The sequence below is a fragment of the Hylobates moloch genome, unplaced genomic scaffold, assembly GCF_009828535.3.
Source record: "Hylobates moloch isolate HMO894 unplaced genomic scaffold, HMol_V3 SCAFFOLD_15, whole genome shotgun sequence".
NCBI classification, from domain to species: Eukaryota; Metazoa; Chordata; class Mammalia; order Primates; family Hylobatidae; genus Hylobates; species Hylobates moloch.
Window position 1 is genome coordinate 45,684,473 of NW_026652290.1, and position 21,826 is coordinate 45,706,298.

Genomic DNA, 21,826 nt, shown 5'->3' on the forward strand with positions numbered 1-21,826 from the left:
CCTAGCTGTCCACCTCCTTAACATGCTGACTGAGACCTGTGCTCTACCTTGCTAGTACACTAACACCATTCTCATGAAAGGTCATTCTGTTTCCTTGCCATATTCAGTGCTCTATTCTCGTTCTCACCCTTTGTCCTCCTCAACTCATTTAACCCATTACTCTGAAACTCTTGCCTTCTTTTTTTTTTTTTTTTTTGAGACGGAGTCTCGCTCTGTCACCCAGGCTGGAGTGCAGTGGCGCAATCTCGGCTCACTGTAAGCTCCGCCTCCCAGATTCACGCCATTCTCCTGCCTCAACCTCTCCGAGTAGCTGAGACTACAGGCGCCCGCCACCACACCTGGCTAATTTTTTGTATTTTTTAGTAGAGACGGGGTTTCACCGTGGTCTCGATCTCCTGACCTTGTGATCTGCCTGCCTCGGCCTCCCAAAGTGCTAGGATTACAAGAGTGAGCCACCGCGCCCGGCCTACTCTTGCCTTCTTGACTTACGTGACATTAACAGCACCTGGTTCTTTTACTTTTCCATCTCCTCTTGTTTCTTTTTCTACTTATGCCTAATTCTTAGCTTCTTGTTTATACACTTACTCTCTTTGCTTTAGCCCCAATCATAACATCTTTTGGGAAGAGAAAAGGAACTGAACTTTGTTTCTTCTGATTAATATAATTTGTTCTGGATAAAGCTAGTTTGGAATAGATGCTTCTTGTGGCAAAATGGAAAGGCAGATACCCATCTGAAAAACCCGACAGCTAGTGAGCTCCAGCCATTGTAGCTAAAAGGAAATGTCAGCTCAGTGAGGCTAAATCTTCCAGTTCTTCAAGAGAAGCTGGAAATCTGGATTTTTTTTTTTTTATACGGAGTCTCGCTCTGTCGCCAGGCTGGGGTGCAGTGGCGCCATCTCAGCTCACTACAACGTCCACCTCCTGTATTCAAGCGATTCTCCTGCCTCAGCCTCCCAAGTAGCTGGGACTACAGGCGCACCACCACGCCCAGCTAATTTTTGTATTTTTAGTAGAAACGGGGTTTCACCATGTTGGCCAGGATGGTCTCCATCTCGACCTTGTGATCCTCCCGCCTTGTGATCCGCCCACCTTGGCCTCGGAAAGTGCTGGGATTACAGGCATGAGCCACCGAGCCCAGCCTGGATAATCTGGATTTTTAAAATGCAATCTGCTGATCTTTAAAACTCTGGCATCTGATTTTTTTTTTTAATCAACTTTACTGAGGTGTGCTTTCCATACCACAGAAGAATACAGTTTGAAGAGTTTTGACAAATATTTACACCTATGTAGTCACCATCACAATTAAGATATGAATGTTTCCATCACCTGCCAAAAGCCTTATTATTCCCCTTTGCAGTATACCTCCCCTTCTTGAATTCCAGGCAACCATTAATCTGCTTTCTGTCATGTAGGGAGATTAGTTTTGGCAGTTAGTTTCTAAGTACCGAGCAGGCCAGACCTGTCAGAAAAATCTAGCCTCGGCAGGGGGATAGGAGGCATAGGCTGGAGATCTTTGCTATATAATCTCATTATATGACTGTACATTTTCCTTTGAGCTTACAGGTTTCTGGGTTAACCTCCTGAAGTACTTTTTAATGGAAATTCCCCAACTGTCAGAAATGGCAGGAGAGAATAATTTTTTGTTTATTCTAAGTTTTTTGCCCTAGGTCTTTAGTGAGAATACCCAAGTTAGTAAGTCTGTGTTCTCTGCCCATAGGGTATCCCTAAATGCAAGCTGTTTCTTTCTTTTGAGGTCTTTCTTGTTGCCATCCTTTTGTTGTATAGTGGGTTGTTGAAAACTGCTGAGAAAGTTAGGATGTTTCCCACCTGTTCCAGGCTTTAATGCCCTGCATTGTGTGAGGAGCATTGCCCTGGCCTTTTATCCTGTCCCATGGTTTAAACTGAGCTCTGATAGTTAACATTTTTCCAACAGAAGACGAATCCAGTTTTTCACTACCTGGGAATCTGCTAAAGAGTCTAGCAGTCCAAGCAGCTGTGGATGTTCTCCTTATAAATGACCAGAAATCCAGGCCCCAGTCAGTAACCAACCTAGTAGCAATGGGCACCCCTAGCACTCAGATTTGTGGTCTCTAAATACCAATTCCCACTAAAAGGAACTGCAGCTTCCTTGAGAAATGGCTGATGCAAGGTTTGAGGTAGGAAATCTGTAAGTTGGAACTTCCCAGAAAAGCAAGGAAGTTATAAAAAACTTCTGGGTTTATGTAAAGAGACTCAGGAACCAAACTGAATAGGCTCCTACTTGACAAAGACAGGTGAGTTGAGCATCAATAAGAATCTAACTTCAGGCCGGGCACGGTGGCTCACACCTGTAATCCCAGCACTTTGGGAGGCCAAGGCGGGTGGATCACCTGAGGTTGGGAGTTCGAGACCAGCCTGACCAACATGGAGAAACCCCGTCTCTACTAAAAAAAAAATACAAAAAATTAGCCGGGCATGGTGGTGCATGCCTGTAATCCTAGCTACTTGGGAGGCTGAGGCAGGAGAATTGCTTGAACCTTGGGAAGCAGAGGTTGCGGTGAGCCGAGATCGTGCCATTGCACTCCCACCTGGGCAACAAGAGCAAAACTCTGTCTCAAAAAAAAAAAAAAGTCTAACTTCAGTGCATTGCAACACATCAGATATGGTTAAATGTAAAAGTTTATAATGATACTTTAAAGAGAGAAATCTAGTCCCTAATTGCTTGATCTTCTCTCTGGTAATTATTAGGGAGATTAAGAGTCACAATTACAAGAAGCCACAGAGAAACAGGCATAGTCTAGAAGGACAGTGTATCCCATGCCCATAGCTGTGCCCTGCCCACGGCCCATTAAACAGCTGCCATGAGACCTTCTCCTGTTGTACGTGTGTGTGTGTGGTCTTCACCAGCCGGGAAGCTGCAGTCCTACTTTGTCTATTCTTACTGTGCGGGAAGGTTTAACATACAGGATTTAATTCTTGTTTTATCTCCAAATTTTTTAATTATACAGATGCGTCTTGACATACAATGGCGTTATGTCCCAATAAACTCATTGTAGGTTGTAGATATTATAAGTTGAAAATGCATTCAATACACCTACCCTACTGAACGTCATAGCTTAGCCTAGTCTACTTAAATGTGCTTAGAACATTTACATTAGCCTACAGTTGGGCAAAATCATCTAACACAAAGCCTATACTGTAAAAAGTGTTGAATGTCTGATGTAACGTATGGAATACAGTACACGATGCAGTACTGGTTGTTTACCCTTGTGATTGTGTGGCTCACTGGGAGCTACAGCTCACTGCTGCTGCCCAGCCTCAGTACAGAGTGTTGTACTACACATCGCTAGCCTGGGAAAAGATCAAAACTCAAATTTTGAAGTATGGTTTCTGCTGAGCGCAGATTACTTTTACACCATCATAAAGTCGGAAAATTGTAAGTCGAACCATTTTAAGTCAGGGATCTTCTATACAGGTAATGCATGCTTGTTGATAAAAACTTAAATACAGAAGATATAGAATATGCCTTGTTCCCCATCCTTACTTTTAGTTGCAAAATGGAGAGGTTTCAATTATTTTTTCAAGGTCACTGCTGGTTAGCTGTGGATCAGAGGCTTGAACTAAGATACTGACTTCAAGAAACATACCTCTTTTTCAAGTGGCACAAGTCATCCTTCTTCCATTTTTCTTAGATAATCATGATGTCATTTCCTTGAAGTTGTTTGAACTGACAGTGGAGAGAACCCCAGAAGAGGAAAAGCTCCATCGAGATGTGTTCTTGCCCTCAGTGGACAATATGAAGCTGCCTGAGAGTGAGCACAGGGGCCCACGGGAAATGGTCTCATAGCTGGGGAGGAGCTTGCAGTGCTGCACCCATAGCTCACAGGGTGGTCTCTGCTCTGTGTTCTTCCTCTGAAGGGTAGGGAGCACTTGCATCTGCCTTTCCCCTTCAAGTTACAGATGAGCAGCAGGAGGGCCACTTTGTTTCTCAGTTGGAAAGAGGGGGTCTAAGCTCTGGCTTCCCAGAAATAGGTGTCAGAAACTGGGGGCCGGACAGCCTGTAGTTTGATCCTTCCCTATTGGGTGTGCTCCCTGTTTATGACTTGCTTCTCTCTTGCTTCCTCAGTGACAGCTCCACTGCCGCCCCTGAGTGGCCTGGCCCTCTTCCTCATCGTCTTTTTCTCCCTGGTGTTTTCTGTATTTGCCATAGTCATTGGTATCATACTCTACAACAAGTGGCAGGAACAGAGCCGAAAGCGCTTCTACTGAGCCCTCCTGCTACCACCACTTCTGTGACTGTCACTCATGAGGTATGGAAGGAGCAGGCACTGGCCTGAGCATGCAGCCTGGAGGGTGTTCTCGTCTCTAGCAGCTGGTTGGGGACTATATTCTGTCACTGGAGTTTTGAACGCAGGGACCCCGCATTCCCATGGTTGTGCATGGGGACATCTAACTCTGGTCTGGGAAGCCACCCACCCCAGGGCAATGCTGCTGTGATGTGCCTTTTCCTGCAGTCCTTCCACGTGGGAGCAGAGGTGTGAAGAGAATTTACGTGGTTGTGATGCCAAAATCACAGAACAGAATTTCATAGCCCAGGCTGCCATGTTGTTTGACTCAGAAGGCCCTTCTACTTCAGTTTTGAATCCACAAAGAATTAAAAACTGCTTTCTGACCATCCATTCATTGGGTTTTGCATTTTACCCAACCCTCTGCCTACCTGAGGAGCTTTCTTTGGAAACCAGGATGGAAACTTTTCCCTGCCTCACCTTCCTTTCACTCCATTCATTGTCCTCTCTATGTGCAACCTGAGCTGGGAAAGGCATTTGGATGCCTCTCTGTTGGGGCCTGGGGCTGCAGAACACACCTACGTTTCACTGGCCTTCATTAGGTGGCCCTAGGGAGAGGGCTTTCTGCTTTGGATCACTGTTCCAGCTTCTGTTCTCTAGCACGGGTCTTGGGTCTATTGGCGTGTCCATGGCCTTCCCAATCCAGTCTCTTCAGGCCCTCAGAGAAGTTTGGCTAAAGGTTGGTGTAAAATCAAGAGAAGCCTGGAAGACATCATGGATGCCATGAATTAGCTGTGCAACTGACCAGCTCCAGGTTTGACCAACCAAAAGCAACATTTGTCATGTGGTCTGACCATGTGGAGATGTTTCTGGACTTGCTAGAGCCTGCTTAGCTGCATGTTTTATAGTTACGATTTTTGGAATCCCACTTTGAGTGTTGAAAGTGTAAGGAACCTTTCTTCTCATACCCTGGGCTTGGGTATTGCCGAGAGAAGAAATTTGGCTTTTTTTTTCTTAATGGACAAGAAACAGTTGCTGTTCTCATGTTCCAAGTCTGAGAGCAACAGACCCTCATCATCTGTGCCTGGAAGAGTTCACTGTTACTGAGCAGCACAGCCTGAGTGCTGGCCTCTGTGTGTCAACCCTTATTCCACTGCCTTATCTGACAAGGGGTTACATGCTGCTCACCTTACTGCCCTGGGATTAAATCAGTTTCAGGCCAGAGTCTCCTTGGCGGGCCTGGAACTCTGAGTCCTCCTATGAACCTCTGTAGCCTAAGTGAAATTCTTAAAATCACCGATGGAACCAAACATGAGCTTCTGACTGTGTTCTTTCTTCTAGGAGTGGGTTTGGGGAAAGTTCAGGCCTTTATTCTGAGCAGGCCTTTTTTTTGAGCTTCAAGCCCGTCAACCGTTGTTTTGCCTTCTCCTGGGTTGGAAAAGCCCTTAGCTCAGCTCAGAAGGAAAGGGGGTCACCTTGGCTAGGCACAGGTCTCTGTCTCTTCAGGCTTTCTTTCCTTCCCATGCACTTAGTTAAACAGCACAGGCTATAGTGCTCTCCTGCAGGTGGGATTCAGGTGGGGCAGAGACGAGGCATCCTCCTACCACCTCCCCTCCACAATAGTGGAATGGCTTCAGGGTGCCAGAGGACAAACTGTGACCTAGAGCTTGGCCTTGGAGCAGGGAGAACTGAAAAAGAAAATGGTGGTTTTGTCTTTTTTGAGTTGAAGGGGAGATTGTATGGACCCGTGGGAGGACCTAGGTAGGCTCTTGAGATGGCCAAGGCAGCAGTGCAGGTGGAAGGGGTCTCATCAGAGGGGAGGGGCGGAGTGAGAGAGATGGAACCTGTAGGGTTTGTATGATTCCAGCTCATGAATACCTTGAGGCTTTTTAAAGAGGGCAGGGAAGACATGAAATGCAGTCCCCACCTGCCTTGGGGTCCTTTAGAGAAATGTATGGTGCAAGAAAACCACCTGACCTGGCATAGGATGCCCTGCTTTGGTTCTTGCTTTTTGTTCTAGAAACAAATGTTTCCCATCATGAATGGGCGGAGTGTTGTCCTGGGCAGTGTCATCCTAGCTGTGTGCTACAGGAGGGAGATGCCTGGTCTGTGGTAGGGCTGTTCTGTACATGCATGCTGCGGGTGAGAGCCAGTGCCTCGGCTTGCTGCATACCCATAAGGGCCACTTCTCACAATCACCCTTTCCCTCCATTGCCCTCTGATTCCGAGCCTCTTAGCATGAAGAGACCCTGTGGACTAGAGGTGGTACATAAAGATGACATCACTCCCTGTCCCTGTGAGTCTTGTCTGAAGGGCTGGCATTTTCAGCCTTTCATGTTGTCTTCAGCGCCCCCAAATTACAAGATGGCTCTCTGTTATAGAACTTGTTTATTTCAGTGGAAAATTACAGCTCTGCTCTTCTTGTTGGAAGTGATTTCTGAACACAGAAATATTCTGAACACAGCCAGAACATTCCTAGCACCTTGCATATATCCTAGAAGATAGAAACAAAGAACTGGTAGCCAGCCCAAGGGGAGGGCTGTTGGTAGCAGGAGGAAAGCCAGGCAGCATGGGCTAATTAGTCTCCTGGGGCTGGAAGTTCTGGGAAAATGTCACTCAGGTGATTTGTGGGTCCTGGGTGGAGTTTCCACTCATGGTCTATTGTAGGCTTTAGGTTTGGATCCTGGGTGGGAAGGATGGAAGAGCTGGCATTGCTGGTGTTTAGTGAAGTGATGATATTGAATATTTTAATGGGAGGATACAGCTGAAGTTGAGGTTTGATCCAGCTCATGGCCAAATAGTGCTAGAGAGAAAGGACAACAGTTAGCCTGGGGTGGCAAACTGAAGACGCTGTCCCCAGAGTCATCCCGAGACCACCTTTGTCCTTGCCCCCATGGCTGCCACTCACCGGAGCTGAATAGATAAAGTTGAACAGCATAAGTGCTATAATCGATATGACCATAAAGGCTATGAGTTTGAAGCGATAGCGTTTCCAGAAAATATAGCAGAAGTTTTGAACTGGTGACTGCAACCACATGAAAGAGGTGTTGGTGCGTCTGTCCAGGAGCCAGGGAGATGTCAGAGAATGGCAGGGAGAACGTTCAGGTCAAGTAATCTGATGCAAAGAGCTTTCTTTTTTAAAAAAGCAACTACTGGGCCAGGTGCAGTGGCTCACGCCTGTAATCCCAGCACTTTGGGAGGCCAAGGTGAGTGGATCACCTGAGGTCAGGAGTTTGAGACCGGCCTGGCCAACATGGTGAAACCACATCTCTACTAAAAATACAAAAATTAGCTGGGCGTGGTGGCGGGCCCCTGTAATCCCAGCTACTCAGGAGGCTGAGGCAGGAGAATCGCTTGAACCCAGGAGGCAGAGGTTGCAGTGAGCAGAGATTGTGCCACCACACACTCCAGCCTGGGTGACAGAGTGAGACAATTACCTCAAAAAAAAAAAAACAAAAAAAAACAACTTTTGCTTACCCCAACCCTCACCCCAGCTCTGTTCTTTGCTGATTATAACTAAGCACAGAGCTGTGGGGTGGGAGGTAATTACCACCTCTCCATGGTAGGCCCACTGGTCACCACCCCATACACACTGAGGAGCAAGAAAGATCTGGTACTTTTGCCCCTTACAGGGGAGGATGAAGTGTAGGGTACTGGTTGGGTTCCGACTGGCCTCGCCCGGCCGGCTTGATTAAGGCTTCCTTCTCTGACAGAATCTCCAGGCTCATCTTCACCTTGCCCTAGGAACACCATGGGTGAGGGGGAGGCTGAGTTCAGACAGCAGGAGCCGGGTAGTTTTAGGACCTCCTCCCGGGATCAAGAAAGGAAAAGGGATTTAGCCAGGTCCCTAGATGTCTGTTAGAGCCAGGACATGTGGCATAGCAGCCCTAATCAGTAGACACTTTCCCCAGCTCCTACCGACAAGCGCCATTTGCCACCATCGAGGACCTGGCAAGGCCACCAGCCAGTCACAGTCTTCTTCTTAAAGAGGGAGAAGTGCTTGTGTTGGAGGAAATAGGGCCACTTGGGGTCGGCGTCCATCATCCTGATGGAGCACTGCTTGGCGTGCCGAGCCGGGAGGGGCATGTCAGACAAATCCAGCTCCAGGACCCCTGAGCCCAGAAAAATGACATCAGCAAGAAGGAGCTCCCTGTCCTGTGGTCACAAGCCCTATGTCAGGACCTCACCTAGGAAGTCGTCGGGGGAGAAGATGTCATTGTCCCAGACCTGGATGATGAGTCGGGCTGGGAACTTCATGGACGTGGCATCCAGGCTCCATATGTAATCCTGGGGGAATGGCGGAAGGGCGTGTTACTGGCCTGTCTCCTGGACGTTTCCCTTGAACCCCTCAGTGGCCCTCCACCCAGCAGTGATAGACCATCAAGGAAGAGGGTTTCCACCTGAGGACATGTTTCTGATGTTCTGGGACAGATTGCAAGCCTCTGGAGGGGTGGGGGGAGGAGCTCCAGGAGCCTGAGTCTGTTTGTGTGTGGCCTGTTGCCCCTCACGCCCCAGGCCTGTTACCTTCTGGCTCTGGACACACATGCGCTCCGCCGCCAGGTAGTCCATGGTAAAGATGAACCGCCAGTTGAAGTCGGCCTCCCCAGTCAGCGAGTGGTAGTGGATATCTGTCTTCTGCATGTCCTTCTCCAGCCCGTATAACCACCTGGGGCCAGAGTCCTATCACCTGTGGCTCATGTGCCTTGTCCCCATCCCCCAGCTGGAACCCCATGGGAAGGGCTGCCCAGTCGACGCCAGGCAGAGCTGGAAGTGGAGAGGTGTCCCATTCAGGACTGGGCCATGCCAGCAGGATGACAGAACTGGGGAACTGAGGGGCTCTGCCAGAGCCTGACTCCTCTTCCTTACCCTTTGATGTAGATGTCGCTTGTCTTCTCTCTACTTAAATTGTCATCCACCAGGTCCACATTGGCAGTCTTCCAGATGATGCAGCGCAGCTCATACCTGTGGCCACTGTGCTCTGAGGCTTTGCTGAGGAGGAGCTCCCCAGCTGCAGCCTCGGTGAGCTGCCCTCGGTGAGGGCAGAGAGGCTTGGGAGGCTGCCCTGTGTGTTCTTGCTCAGTGTGGGGAATTCAGGGGAAGAAAGCTCCCAGTAGAGCTTCCTCTCTTCCCAGTACAGAAACGAATTACTGCAGCTCAGTACCTGAGGACAGTGGTGCCCTGCACTGGGAGGAGGCTAAACTGAAATGCAGCAATTGGGAAGTGGGCTGTCACTCACCTTTTAGGCTTTCTGGGGTTGATGTTGACTTGGGGGCCAGGAGGCCCCAGCTTCTTGGGGAAGATGTCCACCCACATTTGCACCTTTCCCTAGAGCCGGGATACATTGGCTGGTTGGGGGTTGCTAGCCTCTGTTCTCAGCAGGCTGGCCTGGGGTTCCCTGTCCCAGGTTCTGAGGTCTGTTGAGGTTGTGTTCCCAACACCGAGGGGTGGGGTACAGAGATATCTGTGAGGCCGCCGGCAACCACCCACCAGCTTCCCCCTTTCTTTTGGCTGAGAGAGTATTGCAGGGAGATTGGGACACGGTAGCTTTGGGGCTGATGGCATGGTGCTGGGATTCCACTTATGACAGGTCTAGAGGGTGAATGCCACTGCCTAGGTCATGCTAGATGGCCTGTCTGGACGGGGCTCCAGATCGGGGTTGGGGCTTCATTTATCAAGCAGCTTGGTGTTGCTTGATAGCCTCGAGTATGAGGAAACTAGATACCAGTCCAGATTTTCAGGTCGTTTTATGTTATGAACTACAACCTAAGGGTATTAAACTAGCCACACATACAGAGGAAAGAAGGTAAAGGATGAAAAGGAGGAGAAAAGGAAAGAAAAAGGGCAGAACTGCCAACATTGAAGAATACACAAATACGTTCTGCCTTTCAGACTACCTGACCTAATTATATTCTTTTGAAGTTGACCCATTTGAGAAAACAGGTTTAATGAGAATGGTTTTTTATTTGTTTTTTGAAACAGAGTTTCCCTCTGTCACTAGGCTGCAGCACAGTGGGGCATGATAGCTCACTGCAGCCTCTGCCTCTCAGGCTCAAGCGATTCTCGTGCCTCAGCCTCCTGAGTAGCTGGGATTACAGGCACCCACCACCACGCCCAGCTAATTTTTGTATTTTTAGTAAAGAGGTTTTGCCATGTTGGCCAGGGTGGTCTCAAACTCCTGGCCTCAAGTGATCTGCCCGCCTCGGCCTCCCACAGGCCGGGATTGCAGGCGTGAGCCACCGCACCTGGCCAGAGAATGGTTTTTTAAAAATCTTGCTCAGCAGCGGACTTTCTGTCTGGAATGTGGTATGAGCTTGAGAAGTTTAGAGAATGAGATGAGCCATTATGGTGGCTGCAGAGTGAATGATAATTAGGTGCCTTTGGGGATTTTTATTTCTGTTTGGGGTTATTTGCTGTGGAGAAGACACAGCCTGCAATTAACAGCGAGAACCCGCGTTGTCATGTCTGCACTGTCTGACCTGAGCGCCACCTTCCCACCCCTCGGGAGACACTTAAGGCAATGGAGACATTGACTGGTAGGGCTCCCTAGTGCCTCCCACAGCTGGTGCATGGCCTCTGTTTCTTGTAGATGACCTTTCCAGCTCTGAAATTCTCCATTCTAAGTGACACCACCAGAACTTCTTGCTTATTAACGTTCACAGCATGCTTGTCTTCTGTGCATGTACATTACCAAATGTTTGGCCTGTCCTTCCCCTCTGGTGGACTATGTCCTGGGTGGACAGGCATCTCTGTCTCCTGATCTAGCTCCTCCCATAGGAGCCAGGAGTGGCCTCTCCAGTCTCATACCTGGTCGATGCCTGGCTGGCTGTCACTGTACAGTGTGCGGGTCTCCACGTGCTCAGGTACCAGCCCCTGGGTGTGCAGAAGGTACAGTGCAAGGCGTTCCTTCTTGGGTCCCAAACCATGAACAGTAGGGGTTTTGGGCTCTGGATTGGAGGGGGATGGAAGGAGGGGATTGCGAGGTCGTTAGCCTTCCTATCTCCTAGGTAGGCTCTTGCCCTCCCCACCGCAGCCTGGGTAGGAGTGAAGGGAAAAGGGGTGGGCTGCCCTCTGGCTCCAGGGAGCTCTTTTCTTGTCCTCCCCTTTTTCCCCCGAGTCTGCAGCTCTTCCATTCTGGAGCCTCACAGCTTCCAGAGGCCTGTGTCTGTGCTTTCTGCTAGTGTTCTGTGCTGCTCACCAAAGCTTTGCAGCTTGAACTTTTTCCCATTATAGAAAACAGCATCTTCCTCAGGACTGAACAGAGGTGGAGGTAGCCCTTTCCGCTTGGCATAGCGTTCTAGGAGGTAGCTTGGGGGCATCTGATCCCGCCATCGAAAGGGCCCTGACCTGTGGGGGATGTGAGAGGAGGAGGTCTGGAGGTTTGGGTCCTGAAGAACACCGCTATGAGCTGCAGGTTGACCATGGGTGGAAGCTTGGGTGGAGACTGGGCAGGTCTGGGCCCTGGTTCCCGCCTAGGATGCAGGCTTCTCCCAAGGGAGCTGTAGGCTCACTCTTCACCCCACCTGACTCCCTTCCCCCGGACGGGCCCACTCTCACTGGCAGTAGGATTTGGAGAGCCCACAATGAGCTCCAAAGCCAGAGAGGAGTCGGTTTTCAAGGTCGATGACTGTGGTTCCTATCTTATCATCAGGTGAAAATAGGTCGAAGTCATAGAGCTGGATCTCTAGGTCTTTCTCCAGGGGTATATTGCAGGTGAGTTCAAACATCCTAGGGGTGAGGCGTTGGAGACTGAAGAGGATGTGGGCAATGTCTCTGTGCCCACCTCCCTCACCGGTATCTTGGCCCCATAGGCCCCTTGTTTGTTCATGGAGATTGTGGAGAGCAGAGCATGGGGTAGGCTGCCTTCTGCCAATCGCCATCCCCTGGTTATGGTTGAAAATAACTTTGGAAAGGCCCGATGTGGGGCTCTGAGCTCCCCTCCCAGCCAGAGTGAGAGGTGAGGGTAGAACTGGCCCACCCATGCATTTGTCTTCTATCTGTTGAGCACCAGGGCATGTAAGATGCTGTGGTAGGAACTTGGAGGCTGGACATGAGTGCCAGAATTCTGTGCCTTCTCCGGCCGACTTCCAGCGTGGTATGGGTAGGAGTGGAGAAGGGGTCTTGGGGGTTGGGGCAGCTCACGTGCCAAAGATGGGATCCAGAGTGTTGGGCTGGTACATGTCCCGGTTGCCAAGCTCTGTCTTGCCCAGTTTCAGGATCACATAAGGGTCACACTGGGGTCAGATACAAGTGGGGGAAGGATAGGAACTGGGGAGGCCATCCAGGTTTGTCAGGGAGGGTGGGAGGAGGGTGGAAACAAGCCCCTTGCACCACATGGAGCCTATGGGGAGTTGGCATTCTATGTGTCAGCAGTTGGAGGGGACTCCCAGAGATGGGTTGAGGGGAGCCTTCGGGGCACCTGTGCGGGGCAGGTACTGTTCTTTACCAGGCCATTGTAGTCCTGGGGCTGCAGGTTGATGGCTCGTACCACGTACACCCGCACCAAGCACGGCTGGGGGAAGTCCTCTCTCTCTGGCCAAACCAAGAACTGGAGCGGGGGCTTTGGGGCTTCTGGATTCTCAGGAAAGGGGTAGATGCGGAAAAGGCCCTGGCGGGGGGAGAGTGTTGGGTGCCCAGCCTGGCAGTGCTGGCCAGCTCTGTAAAGCCCTCTGGGAGGTGTCCCAGCCCATGTTCAGGAGAGAGAGGGTTGGGCTGAGGGTAGCAGGGATAGAGGGCCATGAGGACAGTGGAGGCAGGTACAGAAGGTGTTCAGCAGGGCCCACTATGTTGAAGCAGGGTGTTGGCAAAGGAACCGCAGTCAGTAGGTGAGTTCCCCATCTGTGCCGCTGTGGACTCATTCCACCCCATCTATCCCTTCAGGTTCGGGCTTGTTCTCTGTGGCTTTGCGGCCTTGGGAGGCCAGCATAGGCCAGAGCAGGGAGGGGAAGGGGAGCGCTCCCCAAGTTCCTGTGGAGGTGAATCTCTGCTCCTCCACTCCCAGAACGTTCTTAAGCCCTGCTCCATCTTCACAATGAGCATATAGAGCCAGGGCTTTTATTCGTCTTCTGGGGACAGAAGGTGCACAAGGAGACAGGGGCAGCTAAGCTGGGGTGGACACACACCTTGAACTCCCCTACCACGGGGCTGTCCAACTTGGGTTGCTCCTGGTAGAGTTTGAAGGTCTGGCAGAAGTCCTGCAGGCCCTGGAAGGCTGGCACGGCCTCCAGCTCACAGTCATACACCTGCAGGGGTGTGTGGAACCCTGGCTGGTGGGGACTGTTCCCGGGATTAGGAGATGGAGGGACCATCAGCTCCCAGGTCTTGCTCCAAAGCATCTGGCAGTCAGCGGCCCTGGGGCCAGCACTGTGTGCTTCAGGCAGGGTGGCGGCTGGAGCTGTCTCTGGGAGACAGGGCGGGAACCCTCCCACTTGAGGCTTCCCAGAGGAATCAAGGCTAGCTCTGCTGGCCTCCAGTGGGAGATTTGATTCCATCCCCCTTTCTTCCCTCCTTCAAACCTTGAGGGTGTGGTAGTCTTTGTACTTGTACTTCAGGGACTTGTGCTCATCTGTGGCCCAGAACAGCTTGCTCCACCAGTCCACCTCGTGCTCATACTCATCCTGGCAGAGAAGAGGATCATTCTGGCCTTGGGCAGGGGCAGCCTCCCACCTCCCTGCACTGAATGGGGCTGCTCCTTGTTCCCTGGGGCTGAGCCTTCATCACCTCTGCTCTACTAGACTTGAACCAGAATTTTCTGTAGAGGTAGCCTAGGAACTGAAAAAGGAGAGGGTGAGCAAGGGAAAGCCATAGCTCACTCATGGGCTCTGACTTCAGAGAGGAGAGAGGGGGTCGAGGCCAGGGCTTCCCTGGCGCCCTTGCCCTTGCCTTTCACATAGACCTTTTAATTCAGGGGTCTTTAGAAATGGGATCTAGGGAGCAAGAAGGAGGGGACACATAGTTCTTTGTCCTCATTGCCCATAGCTGCAGACTGGATTCTGGAAGGGGCTCAGAAATGCAGAACCTCAAGCCCCACCCTGACCTACTAAGAGTCTGCTTTTGGTGACGATGTCTGGAGGATTCCTGCACATTCAAGTTTGACAAGTGCCACTTTAGAGCAATAGTTGGGGACCCTGAAAGCACATTGGAATCACCTGTGTGGAAGGGGTTGGAAAAAATTTTGATGCCTGGGTCCTACCTCAGCAATTCTGATAGAATAGATCAGTGGCTTAGGCCTCAGGAGTTTTAAAACTCTCAGGTGAGGCTGAGTAACCTCAGCACTTTGGGAGGCCAAGGTGGGAGGATCACTTAGCTAAGGAGTTCAAGACCAGCCTGGGCAACATAGCAAGATCCCTGTCTCTATAATTTTTTTTTTTTAATTGGGGGATGGAAGTCTCACTCTGTTGCCTAGGCTGGAGTGCAGTGGTGGGATCTTGGTGGCACTGCAACCTCCACCTCTGGGGTTCAAGCGATTCTTGTGCCTCAGCCTCCGGAGTAGCTGGAATTACAGGTATGCACCAGCATGCTCAGCTAATTTTTTTTTGTATTTTTAGTAGAGATGGGGTTTCACCGTGTTGGCCAGGCCGGTCTTGAACTTGTGACCTTAAGTAATCCGCCCGCCTCAGCCTCCCAAAGTGCTGGGATTATAGGTGTGAGTGACTGCACCCAGCCAAAGAAAGTTTTTTTTTAAGATTTAAGGCCAGGCGTGGCAGCTCAACGCCTGTAATTGCTACACTTTGGGAGGCCAAGGCAGGTGGATCACCTGAGGTCAAGAGTTCGACACCAGCCTGGCCAACATGATGAAACCCCGTCTCTACTAAAAATACAAAAAATTAGCCATGCGTGGTGGCATGTGCCTGTAATCCCAGCTACTCAGGAGGCTGAGGCAGGAGAACCGCTTGAACCAGGGAGGTGGAGGTTGCAGTGAGCCGAGATTGCGCCACTGCACTCCAGCCTGGGCAATAAGAGCAAAACTCTGTCTCAAAAAAAAAAAAAGATTCAAAAGTTAAAAAAAAAAAAACAAAAACTCTCGGATGATTCTAACGTGCAGTCAGGCTGAGAGACCTACAGAGACCCTACAGACTGAGGACCCTACAGTGCGAGGTGGGCCTCACAGTTGGGCACGGGTATCCAGACTGTTTAATGGACACCCCTCCTTGGGCCCAAGGGTTACGCCCCGTCAGCAGTGTGGGAGAAGGTGGGCCTGCAGCCCTTACTTACATCCTGGTGGTGCTTCTCAGACAGCGCTGTGCAGAGAGAGCACAGGGACGAGTCTCAGGATGGGGAGAGGGCTGAGGAGGAAGCACCAACCCCATGGGGGAGCAGGGCCTGCCCCACTCCCAGTGTGGGCTCGCTTGTGAGGCCTGGGGAAAGGCACGGAGGAAGGGCCATACTTGGAAGCTTTGGGTGCATGTAGTCCTTAGCCCAGGGGTCACAGAAGTAGGGCTGGAGGAAGTCGATGTTGGCCTGGCCCGTCACAGTCTGCTGGCCGAAGGCCCAGTTGTCTACCACCTTCACCACGAGGGGCAGTGCGTAGGCCTCCTCCGTCGGCATGAGCTGCAGCCCCGAGGAGATGTGGGGAGCGTGAGACCCACAGAAGAAGAGGGCTGCCCAGCCCCTGCCCTAGGGCCTCTTACCACTGTGAGGACTAGGACAGACTCAGACTCGGGGAAGTTGGGGTTGGTCTGAAAGTCCCTGATGGGTTCTGTCCTCAGGGACTCTTCCCCGAATTCCACCAGGAGCTGGGGGGAGCTCGCCTTCTTCATGTTCCGAAGGCCCCAGGCCAGGATCTACCAGAACAAAGAAGGAGAGCAGGACAAGGGGCAGGCAGTGCCTCTGTAATGGGGTCCTGGCCAGAGAAGGGGGCTGAGGGGCAATAGCGGTGCAGCAGGAACCTGCAGGGCCAGGGAATGGGGCTGCAGAGGAGCCAGGGTCTGAAGGCGCACAAGGACAGGCTTCCCCGTCCTGTGAGGGATCAATGCTTGTCCTTGGGGCTGGGACGCTGTCCCCCGACCCATGAGGGAGGTGCCCTCTGGCCACTGGCTGCATCCTCCACTGACCTCCATAGCCCGCAGGCATTGCCCCTCCTCACCTGCTGCCTTGTCTAGCCTCATCAGTTCTCAGGTAGGAGTTCCTGAGGCTGACTGCCTCTGAGGCCCGTAGAAGCAGGAAGTGCCTGGATTTCTCAGGGCCCCTGTGCCATCTAGCTCACTGAGGACCCCAATGGCCATTCAGTGACCTGGCACCCTGCCAGGAAATAGCTGCACCCTGACTTTGGGCCTCCTCGGGGCCCAAAGCAGGAACCAGCCAAGTTGCCTGATCTCGGGGAAGCCTTCAGTCCCAGAGGCCTGACCATCTTGTGCTCTTTGCCACATTTGCGGCAGGGCACACAGGTTCTGAATGAGGACCCTCACGCTACTCTCAGAAGAGAGGTGAGCAACATCCTGGCATTTGCAGGCAGACAGAGCTGGGCCTAAATGGCCCTGTCACTTAGTCCCTGCATCACTGTGCATGGAATGTGTTATCTCTTGGAGCCTCTATTTCCTTCTCTGCAAAGTAGTTCCTACTGCGCAGGGGCAGCGTGAGTCCGACATGTGATCATGCATGCTACAGCCCTTTGCCTACTCCTCACTGCAGAGGTTTGTGGTAAAATGATTTCCAGTGTTACACCAGAACCTCTTCATTTCTCTCCTGTCTCCCTCCACCTCCCAGGTAGCCTTTCTCGGGGTGTGAGCTTTGGATCCAGTAGTCAGGGAGGACCAGCAGAAGGCTGCAGCGCACTTCAGACCACCCCCGCCTGTCCTGCCCACTGTCCGCATTCCACATCACCAGCACCTCAATGGCCATCCTCTTTATCGTGGGCTGGATGCTCTTGGGGAGTGTGTATGCCCCATTCTTCCAGGGAACGCTTAAGATAGGCAGCTGCTTCTCTCCAAGCTTCTGGGGGAGGGCAGGGAGCATGAGGTCCTCTGGGCTGGTCCTGCTGCCCTCACCCCCACTTCAAGCAGGTCCCTCAGAGGCCTCACCGAGCCCAGAGCCCCATGGGTAGGGGCTGGCAGGGGGACTTAGGGGAGAGGCTGGTCAGGCCAGCGTCACCAAGCCCACAGCTCGGGATCCTGGGCCCCAGGCATTTCCTGACAGGGTGGAGTTGGCCCCCACTGGCTGGGGATGGGCTGGGGAGGGGCATTGAGTGCCACACTTCCCAGCCAGGCCCTCTCTCCCAATACCTCAGTCTGGAGGATCAGCTCACAGGATGCCAAGATCTCGCCTTCTTCCTTCCCCAACTCCTTTACAAGGGGGTGCCACCTCATGGGGGGCAGGATCCGGTCCTGGAGATCCAGCCAGACCACTGGGGGCCACATGCTCCGTCCCCACAAGCTCTCCTTGCCCTGGAGGGGGGAAGTTCACAAAGCATGGAGGCCACACTGGCAGGCCCAGCTCTGTCTGGGCTTCTCAAGGCAAGGGCGACAGCTGGCAGGCGAATTTCCATGGTGCTCTCTGCACGTCAGGCCTCATGGGAGCACTTTCCATACATTTTCGTCTAAAATAAATCCCCTCAGCCACTCTGCGAGGTAGGTCCTCTTCCCTGTGCTCTGCCCAGCCCACCTTACCCAGGAGTCACGCTGCCACAGCTCCAGCACCACAAGTGGCGGGCTCTCTTTGGTGTCCTGCGGGTTCTCGTACAGAAGGAGGTGCTGGAAGATGAGTGTCTGGGCCCATGTGGGGCCTGCAGAGCTCCTCAGGGTTTGGGTGCACTGGCTGTGGTTCAGGAAGACCACCCGAATGAAGGGCCCTGGAGGGGTAGAGGAGGAGGTAGCAGTGTCTTGAGCTGGGAAGAGGGGCTTTCCTCTCCTCTGCTGCTGCAGCCACTGGACCCAGTGGGGCCCAGGAGGGTCGGGCAGGGCAGCCACTGAGGCCTCCCAGAGGCCCCCTCAGAGTCAGCTGCAGAGCACCGGGGCCTGTCACCAGAGGCCAGGCATCATCTGGTCCCATCCACGAGTTCTGTGTGCCTCCCAGGGTTGAAGCCTGGGCCTCACAGAGATGGAGGGCAGGGGCTCCTCTGGAGGAGTTCCAGGGACAAGGCCACTTGTGGCTGCCCTTTTTTTTCTCTCTCTCTCTTTTTTTTTTTTTGGGGGGTCAGAGTTTTGCTCTTTCGCCCAGGCAAAAGATGTGCAGTGGCGCATCTCGCCTCACTGCAACCTCTGCCTCCCGGGTTCATGCAGTCCCCCGCCTCAGCCTCCCGAATAGCTGGGATTACAGGCGCCCACCACCACACCCCGCTAATTTTTGTATTTTTAGTAGAGACGGGGTTTCACCATGTTGGCCAGGCTGGTCTCGAATTCCTGACCTCGTGATCGGCCCACCTTGGCCTCCCAAAGTGCAGGGATTACAGGTGTGAGCCACCACTCCTGGCTCTATGGCTGCCCTTTCATGGCAGCAGCAAGTGGCCTGGCATCAGGGAGTGTCCCATGGGCCTCTTGATGTGGGTGGTGAAGCCCAAGGGACACAGCTCCCAGCAGACATCCTTGAAGCCCTGCCACCTACTGTCCCCGCTCCCTACAAACAGCAATAAGGACCAGGCTGGAGCATGTGGCTTGTCTCCTGAAACTTTCACTGGGGCGTCCTCACAGGACCAAGGACAGGTCCTCCCCACAGGCCCCTCTGCCTCTGTCCAAACACGAGTGACACATGGTTCCCAAGCATACTGCCCTCTCTCTTGCCCTCATGCCCCACCAGTACTGCCAGGCAAGCTCCTCCCTCTTCCATGCCCAGCTAAGTGGCCACCACTGGGATGGAGCCCTCTCTGCTCCCACATCTAATTCCACAGCACTGGGGTCACCCCTCAAGAGCAGCCCTGCCTCATAGTCTTTGTTTTGTGTCTTTTCCCCAAACCAGGACCATGAGCTGCTTGGGAGAGGGGTCTGTGTCTTTGTCACCCTCATCCATGCCTCTGTCTTTACACTGCTGAGCAGCTGACACCAGGACCCAGGGACAAGGCTTGCAGCTGGTGAGGGGCCGACAGGCAGGGGCCCTGGCTGGGACTGCAAGCAGGGCCGCCTTGGCTGCTGCAGGAACATGACCCTGCTGTCCTCCCTGAGGCCTTGTCCTCAGCTGGGGACAAGGCTGCCTGCCACCTACCTTGGAATGTCAGGATCTGATTGGACACCAGGTTCCGGGCCTGGTAGATGTAGCAGAAGAGCTGGTAGTAGTGGGGCTCTGGGGAAAGAGGGGCCATGCCTGTCACCTGCCCCAGGACCCCAGCGGCTCCCTCTGACTGCCCCCACCCCGTCCCCACCCCCTGCCCTCAGGTACTGGCCTCTGGGGCCATTCAAGCAGACACCCAAGTCAGTGCTTACTATTGAAGGTGCAGTAGATGAAGGGCAAGTTGGGGGGCCGGGTGTCCTGCCTCTGGGGGTCCCTGAACTGTCTGTCCAGACCCCATGGCCATGTCTTGCTGTCCTCTTCCTTCCCAGCATGGTATTTCAGATCCGTAGCCTGTACCCAGGACAGTCTCCCCTGAGGCTCTTGGGTGCTGCTCCTGTTTCCTCTAGCCTAGGCCCAGTCGCCCTCCTCCCTCACACTGCCACCCTCGCAAGCCTGAGGAACAGAGGCCTTTCCTCCGCAATCAGCGCCCCAGCCAGGCCAGGCCCTGGCTTCTCTGGGAGGTGGGGTTACAGGCAGGCGTCACCCAGCCTGTGAGGCTTTACCAAGGACCCCTCCAGGAGGAATATGGGTGCGATGCCCTTGTCCTTGTTGGGGGCCAGCCTGCGGCGCCAGCAGCGGCGGCGGAACCGGCTCTGGGGCTGAGGGTTGAGGTGGAACTTGGAGCGGAAGGTGTCATACTCCCAGCCCTCCTCCTCGCCCTTGGCCAGGCCCTGCGGTGGGGAGGAGAGCAGGGTTGTGTTCCTGCAGCAGCCAAGGCGGCCCTGCCCGCAGTCCCAGCCAGGGCCCCCGTCGACCCCTCACCAGCTGCAGGAAGGAGAGGGTCTCCTGCTCGTGGCTCAGCTCCTCATGGTTCCTGAAGCGCACACGCGCCCAGCGCCGGCGGCGGCACGAGTGGTACGTCTTCTCCACCGGGCTCCAGACCTGGGGCAGGCCTGACGGTGGGATCCCCACTCCATACTCCCAGCCTGCAGTGGGGGGACCATGGCCTCTGAGTCCTCAGGTGCCCGCAGGTTGGGAGGCCTGGACAGGCCCGGGAGACAGGCCCTAGAAGGGCATTACTTCCCTCACATCCAGGTCTCTGGCCCTGAGGTTTAGAAAGGAGAGTGTGGCTACACTGTGTCACCTGAGTGGCCTGGGCCCCCCAGCTGCCCAGCTTACAAATGAGGCAGGTGAGGCTCAGGGAAGTCCTATGACTCGCACAAGGCCACACAGCCCATAAGCAGCAAAGCTTGCATCTTGAGCCCGGGCCTTGAGACTTGCAGCCCATCAACATTCCTGCCGTGGAGCTGCTGTGGGTGAATTCAGCCACCATGTGACAGCCTCCTGTTCACCAGCATCTGCCACGCCTTGCTCTGGGCCAGGCTTCAGGACACACTGACGGCCTGTGCTGTCTCAAAACTGGGGACCATGTGTAAGGAAATGCTGGAGACCCAGCTCTGGAGGCCAGGGGGCCCCAGGAATTTAGGCGTATCCCACTGAGGGCTTGGCTGCTCTGATCCCACCCTGCTGGCTGCCATGATTTTGAGGCCCTGGTCTCTCCCGATCCCAACCCTGACCAAACGACTGACCCTTACTGTCCACTGCGTGGTTCAGCTCCACCACCCAGTCCTTCTTAAAGTGCCAGCCTTGGGGGCACTTCACGTTCTCCCGGGCCTCCACGGGCTGTCCATTCTGCAGGTGGACAGAGAGGGCGAGCGAGGGGCACATGAGCTGGGAGGAGGCTGCCCTCCCTCCCTCTTCCCACACCTGTGTGCGTGCCTGCTGTGGCTGCAGCAGCCTCCCACTCCAGGCCAGACTGTGCTTGCTACACCTCATACCACCAGAGCCATCACTGAATATGCTCCAAGGACCTGCTTTTCTGCACTGGAAACTGCTCCTCCTCATTGTAAAGGGGAGACTAGCATGCTTTTGAGATCCATTAAACCGATCCATTAAACCCACACTACCCAATACAGTAGCCACCAGCCGCCTGGGGCTACTCTAGCTTAAATGAGTTAAAATTCAAAGTTTAGTTCCTTCATCTCACTAGTGCCCCATTTTAAGCGCTCAATAGCCACACGTGCAGATATAGAAGATTTCCATCATCACGGAAAGTTCTACTGGACAGTGCTGGGTTAGCCTACCCCAAGCAGATTCTCTCCTTTGTGGTAAGCAGCACCTTTGAAGGAGGCCTAGGAGGAAACATTGCCTCCCTTTTGTTGTTTCTCAGTCTTATTTAAGGTATTTCTACAAACCCCTCACCCCATCAGTGCTGAGAGAGAGTGCCTGAAGGCTGGCGCGCTCACCCAGGGCCCCATACATAGTGCAGGGCATAGGGTTCAGACCCTTTCCACTGGGACCCCCAGCTTCCAAGGCGCCCCGCCTGGTGGCCTTGCTTGCCCCCCAACCCCTGAGGCAGCTTCGAC

General features: G+C 53.2%; 2 protein-coding genes across 20 annotated transcripts in view; one reads left to right on the forward strand and one right to left on the reverse strand.

The window, feature by feature from the left end:
• The window catches only part of LMAN2L (lectin, mannose binding 2 like), a 43,279-nt gene extending 37,704 nt beyond the window's left edge, over positions 1–5,575 (forward strand). For 6 of the 7 annotated variants that reach the window (XM_058428463.1, XM_032178824.2, XM_032178825.2 and 3 more), the window contains 2 exons: positions 3,672–3,791; positions 4,106–5,575. In XM_058428463.1, the coding sequence (XP_058284446.1) occupies positions 3,672–3,791; positions 4,106–4,248 (263 nt within the window). In that variant the 3' untranslated portion in view covers positions 4,249–5,575. The remainder of the gene's footprint in view (positions 1–3,671; positions 3,792–4,105) is intronic. The other variant, XM_058428458.1, reaches the window with a different exon arrangement.
• A 1,061-nt stretch (positions 5,576–6,636) lies between these two features.
• FER1L5 (fer-1 like family member 5) overlaps positions 6,637–21,826 on the reverse strand; it is a 63,374-nt gene continuing 48,184 nt past the window's right edge. For 5 of the 13 annotated variants that reach the window (XM_058428955.1, XM_058428952.1, XM_032178836.2 and 2 more), the window contains 27 exons: positions 20,990–21,092; positions 20,223–20,386; positions 19,964–20,131; positions 19,613–19,751; positions 19,395–19,472; positions 17,867–18,048; positions 17,483–17,644; positions 17,091–17,195; positions 15,893–16,045; positions 15,650–15,812; positions 15,477–15,502; positions 13,983–14,033; positions 13,778–13,879; positions 13,385–13,504; positions 12,709–12,870; positions 12,405–12,496; positions 11,820–11,990; positions 11,461–11,609; positions 11,070–11,209; positions 9,502–9,590; positions 9,132–9,227; positions 8,790–8,931; positions 8,453–8,552; positions 8,184–8,377; positions 7,896–8,005; positions 7,174–7,321; positions 6,637–7,068 (listed from right to left, as the gene is read on the reverse strand). In XM_058428955.1, the coding sequence (XP_058284938.1) occupies positions 6,844–7,068; positions 7,174–7,321; positions 7,896–8,005; positions 8,184–8,377; positions 8,453–8,552; positions 8,790–8,931; positions 9,132–9,227; positions 9,502–9,590; positions 11,070–11,209; positions 11,461–11,609; positions 11,820–11,990; positions 12,405–12,496; positions 12,709–12,870; positions 13,385–13,504; positions 13,778–13,879; positions 13,983–14,033; positions 15,477–15,502; positions 15,650–15,812; positions 15,893–16,045; positions 17,091–17,195; positions 17,483–17,644; positions 17,867–18,048; positions 19,395–19,472; positions 19,613–19,751; positions 19,964–20,131; positions 20,223–20,386; positions 20,990–21,092 (3,534 nt within the window). In that variant the 3' untranslated portion in view covers positions 6,637–6,843. Of the gene's footprint in view, positions 7,069–7,173; positions 7,322–7,895; positions 8,006–8,183; positions 8,378–8,452; positions 8,553–8,789; positions 8,932–9,131; positions 9,228–9,501; positions 9,611–11,069; positions 11,210–11,460; positions 11,610–11,819; positions 11,991–12,404; positions 12,497–12,708; positions 12,871–13,384; positions 13,505–13,777; positions 13,880–13,982; positions 14,034–15,476; positions 15,503–15,649; positions 15,813–15,892; positions 16,046–17,090; positions 17,196–17,482; positions 17,645–17,866; positions 18,049–19,394; positions 19,473–19,612; positions 19,752–19,963; positions 20,132–20,222; positions 20,387–20,989; positions 21,093–21,826 lie in introns of those variants that run through there. The other 8 variants (XM_058428947.1, XM_058428948.1, XR_009210078.1 and 5 more) reach the window with 8 other exon arrangements.